This window comes from Echiichthys vipera (genome assembly GCF_963691815.1).
Source record: "Echiichthys vipera genome assembly, chromosome: 4".
In the NCBI taxonomy this organism is placed as follows: domain Eukaryota; kingdom Metazoa; phylum Chordata; class Actinopteri; order Perciformes; family Trachinidae; genus Echiichthys; species Echiichthys vipera.
The window spans coordinates 8,916,525-8,938,804 of record NC_139829.1 but is presented as its reverse complement, the minus strand read 5'-3'; the positions used below and the strand labels follow the sequence as shown (position 1 = coordinate 8,938,804).

Below are 22,280 nucleotides of genomic sequence, written 5' to 3'. Positions count from 1 at the left end.
ATGAAGAAAAGATGGTTCTTACAATGGAGCACACTAGCTTCCTGCAAAATGTCCAACTTTTAGATGCTTACACCTTCTGTATTTTGTCTACTTTTCCAGTAAGAAATAAAATGTATTTTTAAAAAACAGCCATACTGGGAACCTAAAACCTGCTTTAACCTTAGTTTAAAAAGCCATACGGCCTGGGAAGGATTACTTCATAGGGCACATTACGGAAAACATCCAAATGGCAGCTGGCAGGCTCTGACTCATTTTCACTTTAACTGCAATGATGTTCAAACTCTGCAGTTTGCAGTGAAAAGTCGATGTTTGACGCAAACAGTCTGGTGTGTGTGTGTGTGTCTGTGTGTGTGTGTTTCTGTGTGTGTGTGTATGTTTTTTCCTGGTCATGATGTTTGTATTATAAAGTAACAGCTGTCTCCTCTTCCTCACAGAGCGCTATGATGGATAGATAGCAGGAAAAGGAGAAGACAAGATGTCGTTCTTTGGGGTGGACTGTGTCAGGCAGAAAGAGAAAGGTAAGACGCAACCGGATGGATTTTTACTCGTCATTAAGGTTCACATTCTTATTCTTGACCTTTTAGACTAAAAAAGTCCCTTCGGTGATCGATTGTCTTACAAAAAAACAGATCTAGTTGCCCAGTTGTCATCCCAGTGCAGCAAAATTATGATGCTATTTCTTTTCATTTATTTAGTGATTCATTTCTTTGTCTTTTCAAATCAGAGCTGGAGAGGAAACTCCGCGCCAACGACCGCGAGTACAACATCTCCTTTAAATATGCAGTAAGTCTTAAGTTTTTCATCAATTCTATTGTCCTCTGGATGCAGCCCAATTACCTTTATGGACAAAACAGTTACTAACCACATATAAGTCAGGACAAATATTTACAAGAAAATCTCTCCTTTTTGGGGTGTGTCTTGCTGCTTGAGTGTCTGGTCGTTATCAGGAGACTGGATGTCCGCCAGAGTCCAGTTGCTTCTGGGTCAACTCACTCTCCTCAATTTGATCTCTGTGTTGCTTTAGTCAAGGTCACTAAGACATAAAGTTTTAAAGAAAATTCAGTACAAGGATAATTTGTTTTCAACATAGTGAGTTGTGTTGGAAACCCTTCAGTGTGTGCAACATCTGTATGGAGGATTATTCTATTCAGAAAGGGAAAATGTAAATAATGATAATAACAAACTTATTTGTGTAGCGCTTCTCAAAACACCGTTACAAAGTGCTTTACAGAACAATAGCTTTACTGTACAAACGCCACCAGTAAAAGATGGAGTGCCTTTAAAGAATGGACTCCCAACAAACAACATTACATACATGTTAAAATGTTCTTCTGTGGAAAAAAAACTCCTCTCTCATCTGATTTTGTTCTTGTTCTTGGGGGAGGACCATATACAGTAACACCCTTTTGGGTTGTAACAATTCAAGCGTTGTAAGTAAATGTTTTTATGAGGTGATGGTTGCACATTCAATAGGGTTGTCAGTCTGTTACGTGATGTTTTTGCCCTTTTGAATATCCAAAAGACCACAAACGTTGGCAAACATTTGTTTAAGCTATGAATGTGATTACACACCATGCTTCTGTCTTATCATCCCGGACGCACAGAGCCAGATTTCCATAATGAAGGTTTATAGATTGACACAAGCTGCACGCAACTGACTGGACATGTAGAGTACCAGTATGTGTATTTTTCCACTGCCGTTTTTTTGTTTGTGGCCAGTTTAAATCCACAGCAACCCTGTTATTGTGTTTGGTTTGTTTGTAGTGCTATCAGAAAATGTTTTATGTAATGTACGTAGCCTATAACTTTTGCTATTTTAATGCTGAAAGAAAAGGAAACACATTTTTGACCTGGTCTGCTTGAAAAGGTAATTTCTGCTAAATATTTTACATTGAACACCAAATAAAGGAGATTGATTCAAAGAGTTATTTTTAAAAAAAATCTTGAGTTCTTATGTATAACAACTTCAAAATACAGCTTCCCTTACTAATGAATGAATCCATACATTGAATGGGTCTCCTACCTTGAGAAAACAAAGAAAATAACTAATTTAACTGTAAAATGTATTATGAGAATTTAACTTTTACAATAATGGCAGCAAGGACAAGTCATATAGTATGTTGTACATGATTTTTTTGTTTCCTGTTTTGATGGTTGTTTGACCTTTGCTGAATATGCTTTTTTCTGTGAGAAACTTTCATAGACAAAACATATTCAGCATGTTAACCACACAAATGTAATGTGTGTGTTCCTGTAATATATTCAATCCAAAGAACACTTATATATTTTCTACAACATGTGTATCTTAACATCAACCCTCAATCGATTTAATACTAAATCTTATCTTTCTCTCATTTCTCCCTCCTTTTACACTTCTAACAGACGAACGCCATCAAGACCTCCAAGTACAACCTCTTCACCTTCCTTCCTCTTAACCTGTTTGAGCAGTTCCAGAGGATCGCTAACGCCTACTTCCTGTTTCTGCTGGTGCTCCAGGTGAGGAAAACACTTTAATGTTGAAGCTGTTGGATGAAGATGGAGCTAATTTAACAACTGTATACTGCTGGATATCTTAATCTATAACACTACATCATCATGTATTAGTTGGTTTATATCTGTTTCATTAATTTGAATCTACAAAGTAACTTAAGCTATCAAAATAAATAGAAATGTAGTGGAGTAGAAGAATAAAGTAACATCAAATGAAAGTTGAGATTAAAGTGGTGAAAATGCAACATAAATTGCTGTAAAAACACTGATATATTGATAATTCAAAGTTGCGTTGAGCTCACATGTATGTTAAACCTTAGCGACACACTAAATCCCTGAGGAATGGTATTTATTGGGAGACTAAATGTAAAAAAAATATTATAATATATAGGAAAACCACACAGGCTACCTTTTAGATCAAAGTGAAATGATTCCTAACATCAAAGATGGTTGACGAGTTGCATTGTGAAAAAATCTCTGTCACACACCTTTGCAATCCAACACTTCACAATCCACAATCACTCGTTCTCACAGTGAAGCTGAGTGTTCACTAAACAGGAAATGGATGAATCAAGTGGGTTGAGATTAAGGAAGTGTAATATCCAGTACAGGATATTGCCTCATCGTTTGCAAAACAGTCATGATGTTGCACCACAGAGCTCGTCTACTTTGACTTCTCTGCTGTAGGAACTGGAGCACAGCAGAAGTTTTAAATGGATAATATTGAACAGTTTCATATGTTTTTTGTCTAACAGAAATGTCCGTGTCGCCTATTTATACATCAGAACTTTTCAGGGTTGAGAACTCCTGACCATGGCTAATGCAATCCTGTTAGATCGTTATTGTACATTTAATAAAAACAACTGGAAACAACCTGGAAATGCACATGTCCCTTCTGTCGCCACACAGTTTGGATTCCCCATGTTTCTTCAGTTTTCTCTAGCTATTATATGCAAAAATGAAGCTAAACTAAGGTGAACTAAAGATAGTTGTCTGTGTGTTTGTGTGCTCTTCAGGTAATTCCTCAGATCTCCTCTCTGTCCTGGTTCACCACAGTCGTGCCTCTGGTCCTCGTGCTGACAGTCACCGCTGCTAAGGATGCGACTGACGATATCGTAAGCAAATGTGTTTTGTGTACCATTTCACCTTTAACAGATTTTACCACTTTTGATTTAAGAAGATGAACCCAGAACTCTTCCAAGTGCAATTATCCTAAAATGTAGAAAGTTTATTAATGGGAAGTGTGTGGAATTGTACGGTCCTTTAAAAATCTGAGTAGAGACTATTATTGCCTGAAAAATGTAATAGTTGGTTTGGTTGGCTTTAAATGGTGATTCCTAAATTGTTCCTGTTACACAGTAGAGGTTGTATGGAGTTTGAGGAGCATGTCTCTGAGTCAGGAAGAAAAAAAAAACCCTCTGTTCGGGAACCGCTGGCTTAAAAGGACGTACAGTATGTTTACAATTTCCTGACAAAGATCTTTTTCAGGTCATGGGAATAAAGACTGTACTCTTTCAGTGGCAAAGGTAGATGTAAAGTAATGTTGTTAGACATACCCAAAATGTCTCAGGGTGGAGGACTGTGCTAACAATGCTTAAGACTTTGGTTTAGATTCTGCCTCTTAACCAACAGTCAAGACTGGTTTATTTTAACCATGAGCTGAGCGTGGGCTTAATCTAACTTTAATCAGTTGTTGTTAGCTTCCAAGACTGAAACCATGAAGGGAAACAATCAGAAAATGCTTAAAAAATAAGAAACTGACTCATTTGACCTATTTAGTCATTAGGTATTGTCCTGTATAGTGGGTAAGTAAAGCTGTAAGCTGTACGTACACAAAAGCGTCATCTAATTGTCATGTAATGTAATAACATATTTGACAACTAATCAGGGAGGAATTTCCATCAAATTTCCGTTGTGATACATAGTTTTTAAATACATTCTTGTTGCATGTCCTGTATCGGTGCATTTCTTTTTCAAACAGACGCAGTACTGTGTTTTATTTCATGTTATCTCATGTAGCTGATAATAACCCTTTATCTCTCTCTAACTGTGGGAACAAAACTCTTTCACTAACATCTGCAGTCGTACAAAAGACTTAACACTCATGATCTCATGCAAACATTTATCAGTCTGCCCCAACCTCAAGTTAAGGTTGTCCCGGCGACGTTGTCTTTGTTTGATCAGGTTTTGATCCAAGCACATTTTAACCTGGCAACCTTGGCAAATAGAAACCTAAAATTTGAACATCAGTACACAACAAAAGGAGGCTCTTTGAGGTATTATGATTTTTTCACAGATTTGTGAAAATGTTGTCATGTAGTCCTCCTTAAAAATGATGTCACAATAACAAAAGTTCATACCCCCATATGACCTCTACCTCATCAGGAAGTCGACTTTTTATTGTTAATGATTAACAAACTGTTTTGTTTCTTTCTATCATTGGGAACCAAAACAGAACGAAAATGTACCTCTAACACTGAAAGGAAATTTACTTTTTGTTTCAGCCATGTGTGTGGGTCACCCAATACCCTGATGCCAAATCACCAGGAGGATATAAGTCATGGGTTAAACATTAGCAGAAGGAAGCGAACAAGAGTCTTTTTGTTGAGCGGTCCTCGTTGCCGGGTACCCATCTGTTCCTTTTAGTGAAGTCACACTGTTGTTCAGGCTTGAGTTGATCTTAGCAGGTACACAGCAGCTCCAGGCTGACCATGTATGGCGAGGTGAATGACCTTGCAAAACAAACGCTGAAATAACAGTCGCCAGTGTTGGAAAAACTACTGTGAAAGGAAATTTTTTTTATATATAAGCTTCTTCCTCCTAAACTGTAGTAATATGGGAATTTAGTAGAGTTTTTTGCATCTCTTAAATTGTACAAATTAATTTATTTTATCCTTACAATATAATTGTTATATTTGATTTGGATCAAGCCTAAATTTCCATTAGAACATCAATCAGACACAATTATCATGTAATTAAGTGGTGGATAGATAACTATTAGGAGCCACAAGACGATAAGAAAAATGAGGAAAGATTCATTAATACTACACAAAGGTGTTTATTTTGTGGCTTCTCCTTTTCCTTTGTACATTACTTTTTACTTTTTCAGAAACCAAACATCTGTCTTTAGTGGAAGTAGTCACAACTGGTACACTTATGCATCGCATTTTTAGTTTTAAGGGATTTAGCCTTCATTTAAGCAATTTGTCCCATAGACTGTAAAAAAAATGGACGTAGCATCTCCGTCAAGGCCCGTTCTCTCAACTTGATCCAATCGTACTCAACTATGGGAGTCCTCTTGTTGGACTTAGACTCAGCCTCATTTCCTCTGACCAAAAAAGGGCATGTATGTGACGTTGGGGGGAGAGAGATACGTCCATCTGGCTGACGTTTACCTCTGAGGAGAAGTGAGGGCCAGAGGCTAAATGTCACTCAAGAGACCACGCCCCTAATTATTCATAAACTTTAACCTCCAATAAAATAAAAACTAGCCTGCTACAAAAAAAATCACCCCCTCAGTGTTTTCATGGAGATATGACCTAAACACACAGACTAGATTGTTGTTGTTTTTATCAGGTCTTAAATATGTTTAATTATGCTGTGAAAACGGCCTGTATAACATGGGTGTTTTTGAGAAATTCCTCTATTGTGCAAACAACTCCTAGTAGACACGCGGAGAACTGCAGTTTTTGGCATTTCCTCTTTGGATCAACCAGGAAGTTGCTGTGGTGGGAGCTTGGTTTTAAAGCTTGGGATCAGTCTGTAGAAAGTTCAGTTTTGACTTTAGGATGTTTTGTGACCATTCCATGATGTAAATTGAAAAGAGAACATAAATAGGAAAGGACTAAGAAGTGCTTTGTGAATAAGAAGATACCAAGGCGGTGTTTACATAAGGCAGGTCAATTCACTTTTGAGTGTAAAACAAAATGGTGAGTTAGAGATCCAGAGATTGTAATAAATCTCGGCACTCCCTGATACATACTATCCACCATGTTAATTGGTTGTTCCTTTACTTGAAGCCTTTCAGTCAATCAGATTTCCTAAAAATCAGTTAAAAATAATGTCAAAAGTGAAAACAGAAAATGTTTGACCTGCCAGAAAGTAGAGCCTAAACCCTGGACAAACACCCAACTGGGTTTGACACAGGAAGTTAGTCCTACTGTATTTTAACTTCCTTTTTATATGTATTTAACATCTGTTTGTTTTTTTTTGTTTCACATCCATTGCTGTTTGACAAAGCCAGAAATCTGACTAGGGTTTGTGTCCACATAGAGTTTTTTTCTGTCATAAAGGCGCTGGGGATTCTAATCTGCAGGTAACATTGGCTAGGTAGCTAGTTCAATGCTACATTAAGAGGGTTGACTACAAAGCTAACAACAAGCTTGCAACACATACAGTGATGCAACATAAAAGCACAGCATTTACTAACAAACAACATCAGTGTTCAAAAGTTCTGCTTCCACAAAGGGGCTTTTCTGTCTTTGTCTGTCTTGTCTTGTTTCAGGAACGAAAGTGACGACCCTAGCGCTTTTCTGAAAAGTTCAGAGATTTCCAACTGCGCTTTCTGCTTATTGGGAACAACAACTTTTGTGCAACACACTACTCTTTGTAATATCTGACTTTTTAAAATTTCAATTATTTAAAAATAGTATATTAAGCAGTAATTACACTATGCTACCCTAAAACACCTAATGCAGTCACTACACAATCACTAAAAACATGCTTTCTGCACAATTTTTGGCCATAAAGTACGGAGGTTAGGATTTAAAAGTGATTAAATGGCAAACTACCGTAATTTCCGGACTATAAAGCGCACCTGACTATAAGCCGAACCAGCTAAATTTAGGGTAAAATACAGATTGCTCCATATAAAAGCCGCACCCGACTATAAGCCGCAGGCGTTTTGATGTGTAATTACCGTAGTATATAGGGGTTCCTGCTACCACGGAGGGGATTGTCGGGACAGAGATGACTGTTTGGGAACGCAAAGCGTCCCATTTATTAATAATAAATCTTTCAATCATTCAATCAAACTTTCACATCTTTGACATGGCGAACAGCATTCGTGCAGAGTACAAATAATACAACGGTGCAAAGTAATACAAAGTGCTCGCCTGTAACACGGCAGTAAAAGTGCAGTCCCGCGGCCGTTTACGTTATCAAAATAACCAGCCATTCATTGATGTCAAGGGTACGTGCAGCAGCTCTATTTCCTTCTTTGACAGCCAGATCGATTGCCTTTAACTTAAAAGCAGCATCATATGCACTTCTCCGTTTGTTTTCCATGTTGAGGGTGTTTGTATGAACACTTCCTTCGCGCAAACTCTTTGTTTTGCTCTCGTTACCTGGCGCCAGATGTCTGCCTCGGTCTCGCGCATCCTCGGTAGTGCGCGCCCCTGGTTACCGTAAGCCGTAGAAAAGCCGCACCGTTGAATAAGCCGCAGGGACCAGAACGAGGGAAAAAAGTAGCGGCTTATAGTCCGGAAATTACGGTAGTAAACCATATTCCATTGTTAATGTGCCAACTATTCATTTGTTGGGACAGTAAACAAACTTTTAAGCCTTTTTGTGCTTGAAATATTTTCGTTACTGCACTATTGCCTTGTAGGGCAGTATTAGGATGAAGCAGTAGACTTTTCTGTTAGGGGTATAGCATTAAAATTGCTTAGGAAAAGAGTGATGATGAAGCACACACCCTCATTTAAAAGTTGTGTTGGTAATTACAGGTAATGGAAACCAAATGAATGCACTGACTCTTGAGTGGTTAGAAGGAAAATAGAGGTTTCAGAAAAGGTCAAAGGTCAAATTTGGGTTCCTTAAACATCATATTTCCTCCCACAAACATTACAACACAACATGATAGTTCTTGACTGATAAGTTTCATGGGAGTTTCCGTCAGAACTAATCAGTAATTCAGTGGTATAATGTTGTGACTTGTGACCTTTTATGACTCAGTGGTGTTTCATTGTGTGTCTTTTTTTCCAGAATCGCCACAGGAGCGACAATCAGGTCAACAACAGAAAAGTTCAGGTCCTTATTGACCGAAAGTAAGTTTTGTTCATATGAGTCATTGGAAATATACCTGTGCAAATATAGCCAAAGTTTCAAGTAGCTACATGTTGTTTTTGGTGTATTTATAGAGGCCCCATCAGGGTCCTTTTTAACTGTTCTGCACAGGTGGGTGTTCCTCAGTGAACCTTGTTGGGTTTCCTATAGTTTTATAACATGGAAGTTCCAAAAATATCCATAAAGTCATAGTATTTGCTTGTTTCAGCTCTAAGGGCCTTTACACTCTATAGTTTTTATCACGAGTACTTTCCGTAGACTGTATTAATAACGGACGTAGTCTCCATGGCGTCACCCATAGGTTTCTGAAGAGCCAAAATGAAACTCAAAGTGGGTGGCTCCCGGTGGCTCCAACCATCGCCACCTTGGCAGCATCGTGACTCTTCGTTGACCCATCGTGACTCTTCCCCCATACAGTTGACAGGAATAGTGAAATTAGCTATAGAGACCGAAACCAATTTTTCTGCTGTAAAGTTATTTCTTTACAGGGAGCTCTATGGGGATTTGCTCTTTTTTGATGAGCTGCAGGTTTTTTGGACTTCTGCGTTGGCTTAATTTCTCAGACCCAGAGTTGACGCTTGGTACTTTTACACAGAACGTGAATACTATGCTGCAATAAGGCAAGGTTTTTTTTTGTTATAATACAACTCAGAAGCACAGTAGTCCCATTCATGACAGCAAACTGTACTCCTTTAAACCCTGACAAAGGCAGTGCATGTCAGATCCACACTTCCAATCTTACCATTCACAATACTGCATAACTGTGGAGTTGATCCAACAGGCCAGGCACATCACTGGTATGAATACTTGCATGTATACTGGCATTTTCATGCTCCTTATTCAGCATGCCCCCAGTGTGTAAAGGCCTTCTGGATTGAATAAAGCCCATATGCCTGTCAGGTCCCGCATACAAATCAAGCATACCTCACATATTTCAAAAAGCAGACCTCAGGTCAACAGGATACAAAACATGCACTCCCCACCATCCTGCAGCTGCTTCCTGATGGCTGTACCAGAGTTGAGGTTTTGTGGCACACGAGGAACACAAAGATGGTTCAAAATACAGGAATATACACTAAAAATATACAAGAAAGGTTAAAAATATCCAGTGGGCTTGTCTTATTTGATCTCTTTATTATTAAAGTTATATGCTTATCTATTTAAGTGAATGTTTAATGGCTATTTTAAATGTTGCTAGATAAATACTTTTTTAAATTTCATTTAAATGTATTTTATGCTTTGTTTTTAATAGGACATGATCAAACCATATGCTGCATACCGTCCACTACACTGCTACTGCTACTGCCAAACAGCTTCCTACTCCCTCATTACATTAGAGGAACATAGAAAATGAGAATAATAGACTCTCTCCATCCCTTATTGTTTCTAATTGTAGCACTTAAAGAATATTCGCTGAAGTCGCACGCTTGCAGGATTCTTGCTATTTTTGGGGTTGTACTAACGTGGTTGATTGAATGCACTTATTGGGATTCACTTTGGATAAAAAGCATCTGCTAAATGAGTGTAATGTTATATTTGTAGAATGTAAACTCGTCCTCAGGTTGTTAAAATCCCCAAATCAGTAGAAAAAATACCAAGCCCATCACCTCAGTGTCCTCCATAATCAGATAGTCAGCCCAGTCTGAGGTGATTTTAAAAGGGAGAGAAGTTGAAACCAGATGTAAGTGAGATATAAGTGTGTACAGTAAGATCCCAACGTTTACACTCAATGCACCATCTGTATATATTTAGATAGGTTTGGTGCACTGGATAAAAATATTTGCATGGATGTGTGATGCCTGTTTTTCCTTCTGGGTTTGCTCTTGTTGCTGCCCACTGTTTATGGCTTCACAGGAAAAAGTGTCTGTTTTCTTCCTGTTGACTTTATGACTACTTTTGTTATGTTATATATGTAAGATGATTTGGAGTTCAAACATTGTTTCCCACGATGTGGAGTTATATTCATTACAAGAGATTTTGTTTTCATCTAAAATTTTAAATATGACTTATGATAAAGCTGCTTGTATTCCCAGCAAAGACTGAATGTGAATATTATTGATGATGATGGATGCAGGCTTTGGTGTGACAGAGTAAAAAATAATTGCAGAAGAGTTAAGGTGGGGCATTTTTTCTTATATTTGATACGAAATACTTTTCACTCTATTAATCAAATATCCTATAAGAGGTGAAAACAAATGACAAAAATGTAACTGATCCTGAAAGTGTCTATGAAGTTACTTATTTGGCTCACCAACTGTCAAAAACCCAACATTTTTCAATACAATTGTGGGAAAAAAGCCCCAAAATATGTTACAGATATGAAATTTTAACTCGGGAAAATTGAAATAACTTGAGCAAAAATCTACTGAGACATAAAGGGGGCTAATTTAAAATCTACTGAGTACTAATGTTAAACTGAGCATTCAGTACTTGTTAAGCGTAATTCTTTCTGTGTAAAAAAAATCATGAAGTTAAACGCCTCATATTAAAGTCGATGATGTAATGGAGAAAAAAATATTCATTCATTTGTCATATTGATAAAATACCCATAAGCTCATGTTTATTGCAAACATCCAAAACCAGAGAGAGGTTAAAGTAAACATTGTCTTATTCTCGAATTTGAAGTTTCAGCACAAACTGAGGCATGAAATGAAAAAAAAACTGAAAAGCATCAAATATCTGTGCTGCAGCCAAGCAGATAATACAGGAAACTGCAGTGGAGGAAAGGGAACTAATCTAAGGTTGACCTTGGTGTTCAGTGCTTATTTATGGACAGTTTGTATTCTGACTGGGGAAGAGAAAAGCTTTTCTCTGAACTCTACTGTCCAAAGTCCAAACATCATACTTAGCAGCCTGTTTCCTGTTCTCAGGCTGCGGAGCGAGAAATGGATGGACGTCCAGGTGGGAGACATCATCAAGCTGGAAAACAACCAGTTTGTCACTGTGAGTAGAAATGGTGGAAATATATACAACCCCCCCCCCCCACACACACACACACACACACACACACACACACACACACACACACACACACACACACAAAAAAAAGAAACAATCTGGGTAAAATATAAATAAATACATGATTTGCAAATCATTGAAACCCCCCATAGATTTAAAAAAAAAATGGCACGACAACATTTGATTTGCTGAAACAGAAAAATGTAACAGTTTTTATCATGACCTGAGGAGACCATCAGTTCCCGTCATTACTTCAGACAGACTTTTGCTCTTCTTTATACCCAATCATGTTACTAACCTCTTGCAAGTTAAGCTTCAAATTCAAAATGGCATTTAATGAAATATATTTGTGTTATTTTCAACTAAATATGGGGTTTCAATGTTTTGCAAATCATCACATTCTGTTTCTATTTACACGGAGGTTGTGCTGATTTGAGAGGGAGATATTTTTTGAATGAAAATCGATCTTTTCTATGTGGATTTTGCACAGCTGTGACTCTGCAAAGGTACTCAAAATGTTGCTTTCTTAAACAAAAATACATTTATAAAAGAATATATAACATTATTATACATTGTACATACAATTTTAGAAATGAAATAGAAATCATCAATCATGTTCAGCCTCATATGTTCTGTAAACAAAGTTTTCATATTGGAAAACATATACACCAAAACCAATATATATATATATATGTATATATATAAATATATATATATATATATATATATATATATATATATGTATATATATATATATATGTGTATATATATGTACATATACATATACATATATATATATATATATATATATATATATATATACATATATATATATATGTACATATACATATACATATACATATATATATATATATATATATATATATATATATATATACATATATATATATATATATATATATATATATATATATATATATATATATATATATATATATATATATATGTATATATATATATGTTTGATAGGCCAATATCAGCCAACAAAGATATCAGTCTGGCTCTTTTAAAAACATGTTTTTATGTAGTGGGGAAGTCTTTTGCATTTTTAGTATGTAAAGAAAGTGAAGCAGCACGTTTGCCTGATGGAGACCTTTGAAATGCATGAAACTCACAAAGTTGTCAGTGACAGCAAAGTCTGTTTTGACTGGTGTTAAGTTACAGTAATCCCCTCCTGTGTAGCCTTGGATATTTCTGTAAATCTGTGTTATTAAATCACTGTTAACAGATCACACTGATTAATGCAGCCTAGATATGTTGGACATTGTTCCAATAGTGTGATTAATGTGAAAATTGATGTTTTGTTTGTCAGAAAACCCAAACAACATATTTCACTGATGAATCCTTCCGTAATTTCAGGCCGACCTCCTGTTGCTCTCCAGCAGCGAACCACTCAACTTGGTGTACATCGAGACAGCAGAGCTGGATGGGTTAGTCTCTATTCTTTTTTTATGTGATCTTGTACAAATAATGCATCAAAGGGTCTCTCATTTTAGTACTGCTTTATCTCTTTCCTCACTCTGCATTCTTTTCTTTAGAGAGACTAACCTAAAGGTGAGACAGGCCCTGCCTGTGACAGGAGACCTGGGAGAAGACAGCGAAAAACTGGCAGACTTCAACGGTAAGACTCCTGCAGAAGAGCCAGATGGTTTTTTTTAAAATTCCCAAGCATGCAGAGTATAAAAGCACGCACAGTATCCATGTTCCTGATCACCTGTGTGCAGCTGTGTCTTGATTTCTCACCACTTCAGGTCGCCATGTTCTGTACTAACAAAGTGTGTTCAGAAGTTTGGATAACAGTATCCTGGTTTCTTAGCCTGGGTATACCCATGCTGCCTTGCATGCGTTTTCATTTTGCCCTGCTTGGCAGCCTGGATTCCATAGATCCGTTCCCTCAGTGAGGGAACCAATCACAGAACAGAAAGGGGCGGCGGGACGGCGAGACGTCTATGCGACACACTGTAGCTTGTTGTTTGTTTACATCTACGGATCGCATCTCTGTGTTCTTTCGATAAAACATGTCTGCTGAGTGTCCGTATATTACGCTACCTTCTTCTCTCATGTTTGTCTTGCAAAAACTGCAATAGTCGCTCAACGCCATCGTGTACACATGAATCAATGACCCATCGTCTTCTCCCTCCTTGTATTTCTGTTGCTCTACAAACATCATCTGGTATAATTGATACGATTGGCTATGAACTACATACAGATACTCGTAGCACCCAATTAATGGCTCTGGGCAATTGTAAACCACGGCTCAAATACGGAAAAATGAATGGGTGATTCCCAGACCAAGTCGTCGCTTTAGCAAGGCTACTGGTTTTTGGTAAAAGGCCTCCTCTGTTACCTGGTGAAGCTGCGATGTCTTAAATAGTATTGTGTTCAACTGCTTGCATGTTGAAGCAAAACAGCAAAGAGAGCATATATACAAAGTAAAGCATGCCAAGATAAACAAAAAAAATATTTAAATGTTAATTTGATGATGTAGATTTCATTCACTCTCTCAATGAAGTAGCAGTGAGATTCTACTTACGACCTATAAAAAACTTGTAGTAGCTGCAAAAAGTCCTGTATTTTGGGACCCTTCCACCGGCTCTTACCTTAGCGCCCTTATACTACGTCACCCGAGTTCCTTCTTTGCTTCAGACGCACTTTCTAGAGTCTGTGATAAATACGTTGATATTACACACAAATTACAGTGAATTCCTTTTCAAGTTCTATGTGCACACAGCGAATGAGGACAGTCTGAACGATTAGTCAACTATTCGATTAAACATTAAAAAATCATTGCCAACTGTTTTGATAATTGATTAATCGTCAAAGTATGTTTTTTGTGCAAAAATCACAAAAAATCTGTTCTCTGCCTCACATATGGAGGAAAAAAACAGGTTTTTATATCATAAAACTGAATATTTATGTGTTTCGGACTGACAGAACAAGACATTTAAAGACTTCTCCTTTGGAATTTGAGGAACTTGGATGGGCATTTTATAGACCAAACAATTAATTAGGAAAGTATTTAGCAGATTAATCGCTTAGGAAAATAATCATTAGTTGTTGAAATTCAACTTGTTGGCAGGATAAACTGCACTGTATGAGACTTCAAAGACTCCACGCCCAACAGTCTCTTTTCATTTTGGCTGCCATGTGTCAGTCAATCTGCGAACTTGCAACAAGTCTATATCTTCTTAAGAAAAACTCATGAAATGTCTTGGAAATGTGGAAATCCTTGTGAATGCCTATTGGGACTATAACCATCACCTGATCTGTCCTGGGAACGGGTTGCAACACAGAGACTCAAAGACACACAGGCATCAGTTTTCTACTTCTCGGCTCTTAATAGTTCATATCATTCTGAGCACAACCTCAAACCTGCTCTTTCACCTCCCCCCTTAAGGCGATGTACGCTGTGAACCACCCAACAACCGCCTCGACCGCTTCACAGGAACGCTAACCTTCGCTGGTCAGAAATACCCGCTGGACAACGAGAAGATCCTGCTGCGAGGCTGCACCCTGAGGAACACCGAGTGGTGCTTTGGACTGGTGCTGTTTGGAGGTGGGGAAGAATTTCTCATGGCCACGTATTATAATAGGGAACTATCATGGAACTGAACTATATTACGAGAGATATGAAAAACAAATCTAAAGGGCAAAGTCTTATTTGACTCTCATTTCACTTCAAAACTAAGAAGAAGGATGTGGGATCATTTAACGTCTTCTTTGTTTCTGTTCCCTTTTTTTGCAGGTCCAGAGACGAAGCTGATGCAAAACTGTGGGAAGAGCACGTTCAAGAGGACCAGCATAGACCGACTGATGAATGACTTAGTCCTTTGTGTGAGTCCTCAAATGATCTGGTCGCAGGACAGTTCATTATTTAGTAATTAGAGGTGTTGATAATTTACAGTAGCAGTTCATTTTCAGCTCTAAAAATCAGTGTTGTGAAACTATTAGTAAGTGAACATCAAAGGTAATGTCCACATCACACCACAAAAACATATTGTATTGGGTGTACTGGGAGGTGAAGTTATTGGGATGAGGAGAGAGCAGGCTGTGACACAGATTATATTCGGGTTAAAGCAATTACCCTGTTTCTCAAAAGTCATGTAAACACCTTACCCCAAAGTTTTCATACCCCGCTTAACAGACCTAGATAAGTCCTTCAGTAACTGGAGTATTCGTGCATGTATACACCTTATCCGGGATCAAATCTGGAAAGCGATAGTGAGTTCAGATGTCCGGTCCTTTTGAAAGACCACCCTTTGAATTTCTTTCCAAAAACTTTCCATGCAGATTTTTGGTTTCCTGGCCTTCATGTGCACCATCCTGGCAATAGGAAACTGCTTCTGGGAGCTGAACGAAGGCTCAAAGTTCACGGTCTTCCTGCCCAGACAAGATGGCAATGATGCCGCCTTCTCTGCCTTCCTCACATTCTGGTCCTACGTCATCATCCTCAACACCGTAGTGCCCATCTCGCTCTATGTTAGGTAACAACGTGTGTGTGGGATTTATTCAATTAGACACAGAACTTCTGGGTTCTTACTTCCATCCTTCGGCAGTGTGGAGATCATTCGGCTAGGGAACAGCTTCTACATCGACTGGGACAGGAAGATGTACTACGGACGGAGCGACACCCCTGCCGAGGCTCGCACCACCACGCTGAACGAGGAGCTTGGCCAGATCAAGTACGTTTTCAGTGACAAAACGGGGACACTCACCCAGAATATCATGACCTTCAACAAGTGCTCCATCAACGGCAAATCGTACGGTAAGATTCAAGACATTTACCCGTCGCTCTGAAACTATTTTCTATAATTGCGTTAGTTTCTGGCTCCATGAACCTCACACGCATCAGCAACAGAAGAGACTTTTTAAATATTTACATGAAGGCTACAGAAAGTTTCAATCCATGCAAATCACATGATGGAAGCAGATAATGAAATGCCAGCGTCGTACCAGAGAGCAGTGGCATTACGCACGACGCCCACTGTGTCTACCTTCATTAAATCGCCTGAGTACAACACCAGGCTGCTGCAGACCCCTACATCAGACTGCTTGCTTCTAACTTTCACCTCACTGTTTAAACTGTATGAATGAGCCTAGAGGCTAGCATACTTCTTTGCTTTATCCTGACAGAACACTGCAGTGACTTATAGTCTTCATCCTTTTTTTAAACAGAACAATATTGGCAGAGCTACAAGTTACTGGACTGCTGCAGTGAACATCCAATAACAACAACAAAGGCTTTACACAGGAGATGAAATCAAATATTATAAAATGGTATAATTTAAATTTTAAGGCATATAATGATAATAATGCTACAGTAAAGAGCTTTTCAAAACAACTGACAAAGTTATTTTTACAACTTAAAAAGACAAGTAAACGATAAATAAAATAATATGATAAAATACAACAAAAGATTACAAAGGATCAGTAAAAATCAATTTAAAAAATGTTGTCTAAAATGGTGAATTTTTAAACTAAGTCAGTGTGTCCTTTGGCCGGTCATTCAACACCTGAGGGGCACGAACAGAAAAGTCACCTTTAGATTGTGTGTGTGTGTGTGTGTGTGTGTGTGTGTGTGTGTGTGTGTGTGTGTGTGTGTGTGTGTGTGTGTGTGTGTGTGTGTGTGTGTGTGTGTGTGTGTGTGTGTGTGTGTGTGTGTGTGTGTGTGTGTGTGTGTGTGTGTGTGTGTGTGTGTGTGTGTGTGTGTGTGTGTGTGTGTGTGTGTGTGGTTTATCCTCACAATAAGAAGCAGTGAGTCATTCATTTCTCATTGTGTGTTTCTTGCGGTTCATTTGTGTTTTTGCTAATGTTCTTTCTTTCTCTTCTTTTCAGGGGATGTGTACGACTACACCGGTCAAAGACTGGAAATCACTGAGGTGAGTCGGACTTTAAATTCAGCTATCCTCATATCTAAATGACAAATTAGGTCATTTGTTCGTGTGTTTTCATGAGTGTTTACAACAGGTAAATGGACTTACTTATGCTTACGTGGCATTTACAAGGCATCTTTTTAAGACATGCCTCATTCACCCTTTCACAAACCGATGGACAATTTGAAATGCGAACTGGAGGAACCAGGGATCAAATTCACTTAAACCACTGATTAGTGGATGACCTGCTCTACCTCCTGAACCACAGAGTTACTTTATATCCAATGAATTTATTCAATACTACAGATGCTAACCACAAAATAATAGGCACTTATCAATAAATGAACTGAAGATTGGTTACCAACTGTTATCTTGTCTCTCTCTGTCTCTGTCTAAACAGCATACAGAACCAGTGGACTTCTCCTTCAACGTGCTGGCTGACCCCCGCTTCGTGTTCCACGACCACGCCCTGGTGGAGGCGGTGAAGCTGGAGAACCCAGAGGTCCACGCTTTCTTCAGACTGCTGGCCCTCTGCCACACCGTCATGGCCGAGGAGAAGAAAGAAGGTGAGGAAGTGTTTGGTGAAGCGGTATGAGTGAGAGAGTAAAACACAGCCTCAGTCTTTTTATAGATTCATGCAAATATTGTTTTCCAAAGCAAAACAGTGATTGGTAATGACGAGCTCCTCCACTGACAAATAAAGACCCTGTTGTTCCTTCAGGTGAACTTTTCTACCAGGCCCAGTCTCCAGATGAGGGAGCACTGGTCACAGCAGCCAGAAACTTTGGCTTTGTCTTCCGCTCACGTACACCAGACAGTGTTTCCATCGTGGAAATGGGACAGCAGCGCAGCTATGAACTCCTGGCCATCCTAGATTTCAACAACGTCCGCAAGAGGATGTCGGTCATAGGTATATACTCCTCTGACAACAGCTTGTTTGCAATAAAAGCTCCTAATGAGTGTAATTCCTCATTGAAGTCACCACCTTTTTCCTTGTGTGTACAGTTCGGAGTCCGGAGGGGAAGCTGTGCCTCTACTGTAAAGGAGCCGACACAATCATCTACGAGAGGCTGCATCAGTCCTGCAGCAAGCTGATGGACGTCACTACAGAGCACCTCAATGTCAGTGACATCTCTGAGGATTCTCATGGCGGCTTTTTTGGCTGGATGTTTGTCGCTGCATGTCTGTGTGTTGGTTGTTTTGTCTCGTGTCAAGTGTGTTTATGGAAGCAAAGTCCGTTCTCATGTGCTGCATCCAGCCTGTAATGTTCAAAGATGAGTCATCCAAAAACCTGCCCTGGAAGCATAAATAATTGACTCAGTGTGCTTGATCTTCATAATAATAATGATAATAACTTTCCCCAAATGATTGAGGCAATATGACAAAAAAAATGATGATCCATAGAAAAAGAACTTTCAAGTTTATACAAATAAGATTGAAGTGGCAATAACTGAGGTAACAAGGCATTTGTAACCAATACAGAAAGTGTTGAGTTTATATTAACAGCTTCATGCAGTAACTTAAACAGATCCAAAGATGATCGAATATATCGGGGTAAATAAAGGTCACGGTCACTATCTTAGGAAATACGGTGCACACACCTAAGGTTACAGAGGAATAAGCTTTATCTCTCTCCATCTCGTCTGAATTTTCACATTGTCTTCATTTGATTTATTCTTCTATTTATGTCCTCTTCATTTATTTCTGTTCTTGTTTAGTTCACGTCATAAAAGCGATACACAACTGATAAAAAGTTTGTCTTCTCTCGTCTGGGAGTTTATTGCCTCGGTTGCAAACATTCACACTTCACAGTTTGACTTCTGTTTATGTCTTCAGATATTATCAGCTCATGTCTGTTGGTTCTTCCAGGATGTGTGTCATGTGTGTGTAGTGTTCATCCATTGAAGTATGTGCATGCCCTTCTGCAGGAGTTTGCAGGGGAGGGCCTGAGGACTCTGGCGCTTGCCTATAAGGATCTGGATGAGGAGTATTTCAACGAGTGGAAACAGCGCCACCATGAGGCCAGCACCGAGCTGGACGACCGAGAGGGCAAACTGGACGAGCTTTACGAGGAGATAGAGAAGGATCTCCTGGTAGGAAAAATAACATTTCAGTAAAGCTCAAACTGTACAGTGACTGGACTTCTCTTCATTTGTATGGTGTTGTTGACTGTGTATCTAAATATGTGTGTGTGTGTGTGTGTATGCGCGTGCGTGCGTGTGCGCATGAATGTGCGTGTGCGCGTGCGTGCGTGTGCGTGTGTGTGTGTGTGTGTGTGTGTGTGTGTGTGTGTGTGTGTGTGTGTGTGTGTGTGTGTGTGTGTGTGTGTGTGTGTGTGTGTGTGTGTGTGTGTGTGTGTGTGTGTGTGTGTGTGTGTGTGTGTGTGTGTGTGTGTGTGTGTGTGTGCGCGTGCGTGTGTGACTGTGTGTGCAGCTGCTTGGAGCAACAGCCATAGAAGACAAGTTACAAGACGGAGTGCCTCAGACCATCGAGCAGCTGTCCAAAGCCGACATCAAAATCTGGGTTTTGACTGGTGACAAGCAAGGTTCATAACTTGAAATATAATATTATTTAACATATATAACATAACTGTTTTGTTCTGAGGTTTTGTCATGTGCAATAGTAAATAGTTATTTAAGCTGTATTGAACCAGGAGAGATACATCCCTGTAGGAATCACACCACAAACATCATGCAGAATCATCCTCAAATATCTTTCCTTTGTGTAATATTTAGATGACTTTTCTTTTTGTTCTACAATTCATGTGTGTTGTTATTTACTACTTACCGATGTGGTTTAGAAACAGCAGAAAACATTGGCTACTCGTGCAACTTACTGCGGGAGGAGATGAACGAGGTCTTCGTCATCTCGGCCAACTCACCTGAGGATGTCAGACAGGAGCTGAGGTCAGTGGGAAGTTTAGGCTCAACATGAGAAACCGAGCTGCTTAAGAAACGTTTCAATGCATCCATTCCTTTTTCATTTTTATTTTTTCTTCAGAAATGCACGGACCTCCATGAAACCAGTGGAGGACTCAGCGTTTCTGCCTGAAATGACTGTGGGTAAAGGTGTGAAAGTGATCACAGACGAGGTGGTGAATGGAGAGTACGGCCTGGTCGTCAACGGAAACAGCCTGGTAGGCCATGAGCAGTTACCAAATTACAACGCATGCTGTAACTGTCCTCTGTGACTTGTGTTGCTTATGAATTAAACTGACAGCGAAAAAGTGATAGTTTCATATTGCATAAATTTAAAAAAGTTCAAAGTTAAAGTCCCCATCCACTCAAAAAAGTTTTTCTGTCCTCTACAATGTCTGACATTGACTATAGTGACATGAATCTGAGCAAAGTGTGTCACTAGACAGCTGCTTTCACATTCCTCTCCTGAAGGAGGAGGAGATGTCTGTGCACTTATCTGCAATTCTGAAATTCAAACATATCCCAGGCAGCTTAAGCTGGAGCGTCACTAATCCATAAACCAATCGCTGTTTAATAAAGGAAACCCTGTTCGATGGGGGGAACGCCAGCAAAGAAACCTGAAGCCTTTCAGCTCAGAGTGGACTGTCAGTACAGACAGTAAACCAGCCACTGACAGTTACAAGCTAAGATGCTAACGACACTTTTAGTGCACAACATATTCCTCATCTGATTCTGGTTCTGACTGACACCGGGTTCAGAATCGCCAACATTAGCTCCATGTTCAGGCAGATCGTGCTCTGTGTCCGTCCATCTGAGGCCAGATGCACAATTTCTCAATGAGGAAGACAGAGTAGATGTTCTTTCAGCCCCTTCTACAACATTTAACAAAAGGTTAATTATAGCAGAACATTTTTTTACATACTTGTCTGGAGTGAATGTGTCGGAGTAGGACTTTAAAGATCCATTTAGAAACTTCCCTTTATTTTGTGTGAAAAATCAGGCATATTTTTATGAAGATATTTTAGCAAAGTGGAAAGATATTTTTTTTCCTGACATATTTGATTGCTTGAAAGGAAATACAGCAACAACGTTTGGTGTTTGTTGATCATCAAGTGTGCAAAAGTAACTCAACCATTGTCAATTCAACCTTAAGATAATGCTCCATTGTTGCCTAATTTGTTAACTGAATACCTGAACTGGCAGCTTCCAGGCTCATATCTTTTTAATGACCTCCTATCAGTATTTTAGCTATGTGGACATCTGCAGTTGCTGACACTGTACATTAAATACTTTCAGAACTTGTATAATTCCTGCCTTTCATCACTTTCCTATTTCCTCCCATGTGCCCTCAGGCATATGCCCTGGAGCGCAGCATGGAGCTGGAGTTCCTGAGGACGGCATGCATGTGTAAAGCAGTGATCTGCTGCAGAGTCACTCCGCTGCAGAAGGCTCAGGTGGTCGAGCTGGTCAAGAAGTACAAGCAGGCGGTGACACTGGCCATAGGAGACGGAGCCAACGACGTCAGCATGATCAAAGGTATCGGCGGGGGCAACAGGGCAGCTTTATGGATGAAAGAGGATTTTTTGGTTCTACATAGGAAATTTGTGTTTATAACACACAAAATATATGTTGAAGCTAAAGATTGCAGATACAAGTTCTCACAGACTGCACGATGCAACTCCAGTTTATAATAGATAAATTGATGAATTGATTTATTGATTAGTTGATTAGTATTAAGGTATTTGGCAGCTATTTTGATAATCGATTAACTGTTTTAGACAACAAAAGTGGCAAACATTTGCTTTCCGGCTTCCTAAATGTGAGGATTTGCTACTTTTATTCTGTTAAACTTTGGATAAAGTTAATATAACAAGCAAGCAGTCTGAAGACAGTTTGAAACATTTCCACGCTTTTTTAGGAAAAAAATATCTGCAGATCTAATCAATAGGACAGA

General features: G+C 39.0%; 1 protein-coding gene across 3 annotated transcripts in view; it reads left to right on the top strand.

Moving 5' to 3' along the window:
* LOC310946242 (phospholipid-transporting ATPase ID-like) overlaps positions 1–22,280 on the top strand; it is a 42,867-nt gene that overhangs the window by 12,930 nt on the left and 7,657 nt on the right. For 2 of the 3 annotated variants that reach the window (XM_083912667.1, XM_083912669.1), the window contains exons 2-22: positions 435–518; positions 725–783; positions 2,383–2,496; positions 3,507–3,605; positions 8,476–8,537; positions 11,409–11,499; positions 12,895–12,965; positions 13,074–13,156; positions 14,933–15,091; positions 15,281–15,369; positions 15,826–16,019; positions 16,092–16,300; positions 17,371–17,414; positions 17,809–17,974; positions 18,130–18,318; positions 18,414–18,529; positions 19,337–19,501; positions 19,842–19,953; positions 20,209–20,314; positions 20,409–20,544; positions 21,679–21,862. In XM_083912667.1, the coding sequence (XP_083768793.1) occupies positions 476–518; positions 725–783; positions 2,383–2,496; positions 3,507–3,605; positions 8,476–8,537; positions 11,409–11,499; positions 12,895–12,965; positions 13,074–13,156; positions 14,933–15,091; positions 15,281–15,369; positions 15,826–16,019; positions 16,092–16,300; positions 17,371–17,414; positions 17,809–17,974; positions 18,130–18,318; positions 18,414–18,529; positions 19,337–19,501; positions 19,842–19,953; positions 20,209–20,314; positions 20,409–20,544; positions 21,679–21,862 (2,491 nt within the window). In that variant the 5' untranslated portion in view covers positions 435–475. The remainder of the gene's footprint in view (positions 1–434; positions 519–724; positions 784–2,382; positions 2,497–3,506; positions 3,606–8,475; positions 8,538–11,408; positions 11,500–12,894; positions 12,966–13,073; positions 13,157–14,932; positions 15,092–15,280; positions 15,370–15,825; positions 16,020–16,091; positions 16,301–17,370; positions 17,415–17,808; positions 17,975–18,129; positions 18,319–18,413; positions 18,530–19,336; positions 19,502–19,841; positions 19,954–20,208; positions 20,315–20,408; positions 20,545–21,678; positions 21,863–22,280) is intronic. The other variant, XM_083912668.1, reaches the window with a different exon arrangement.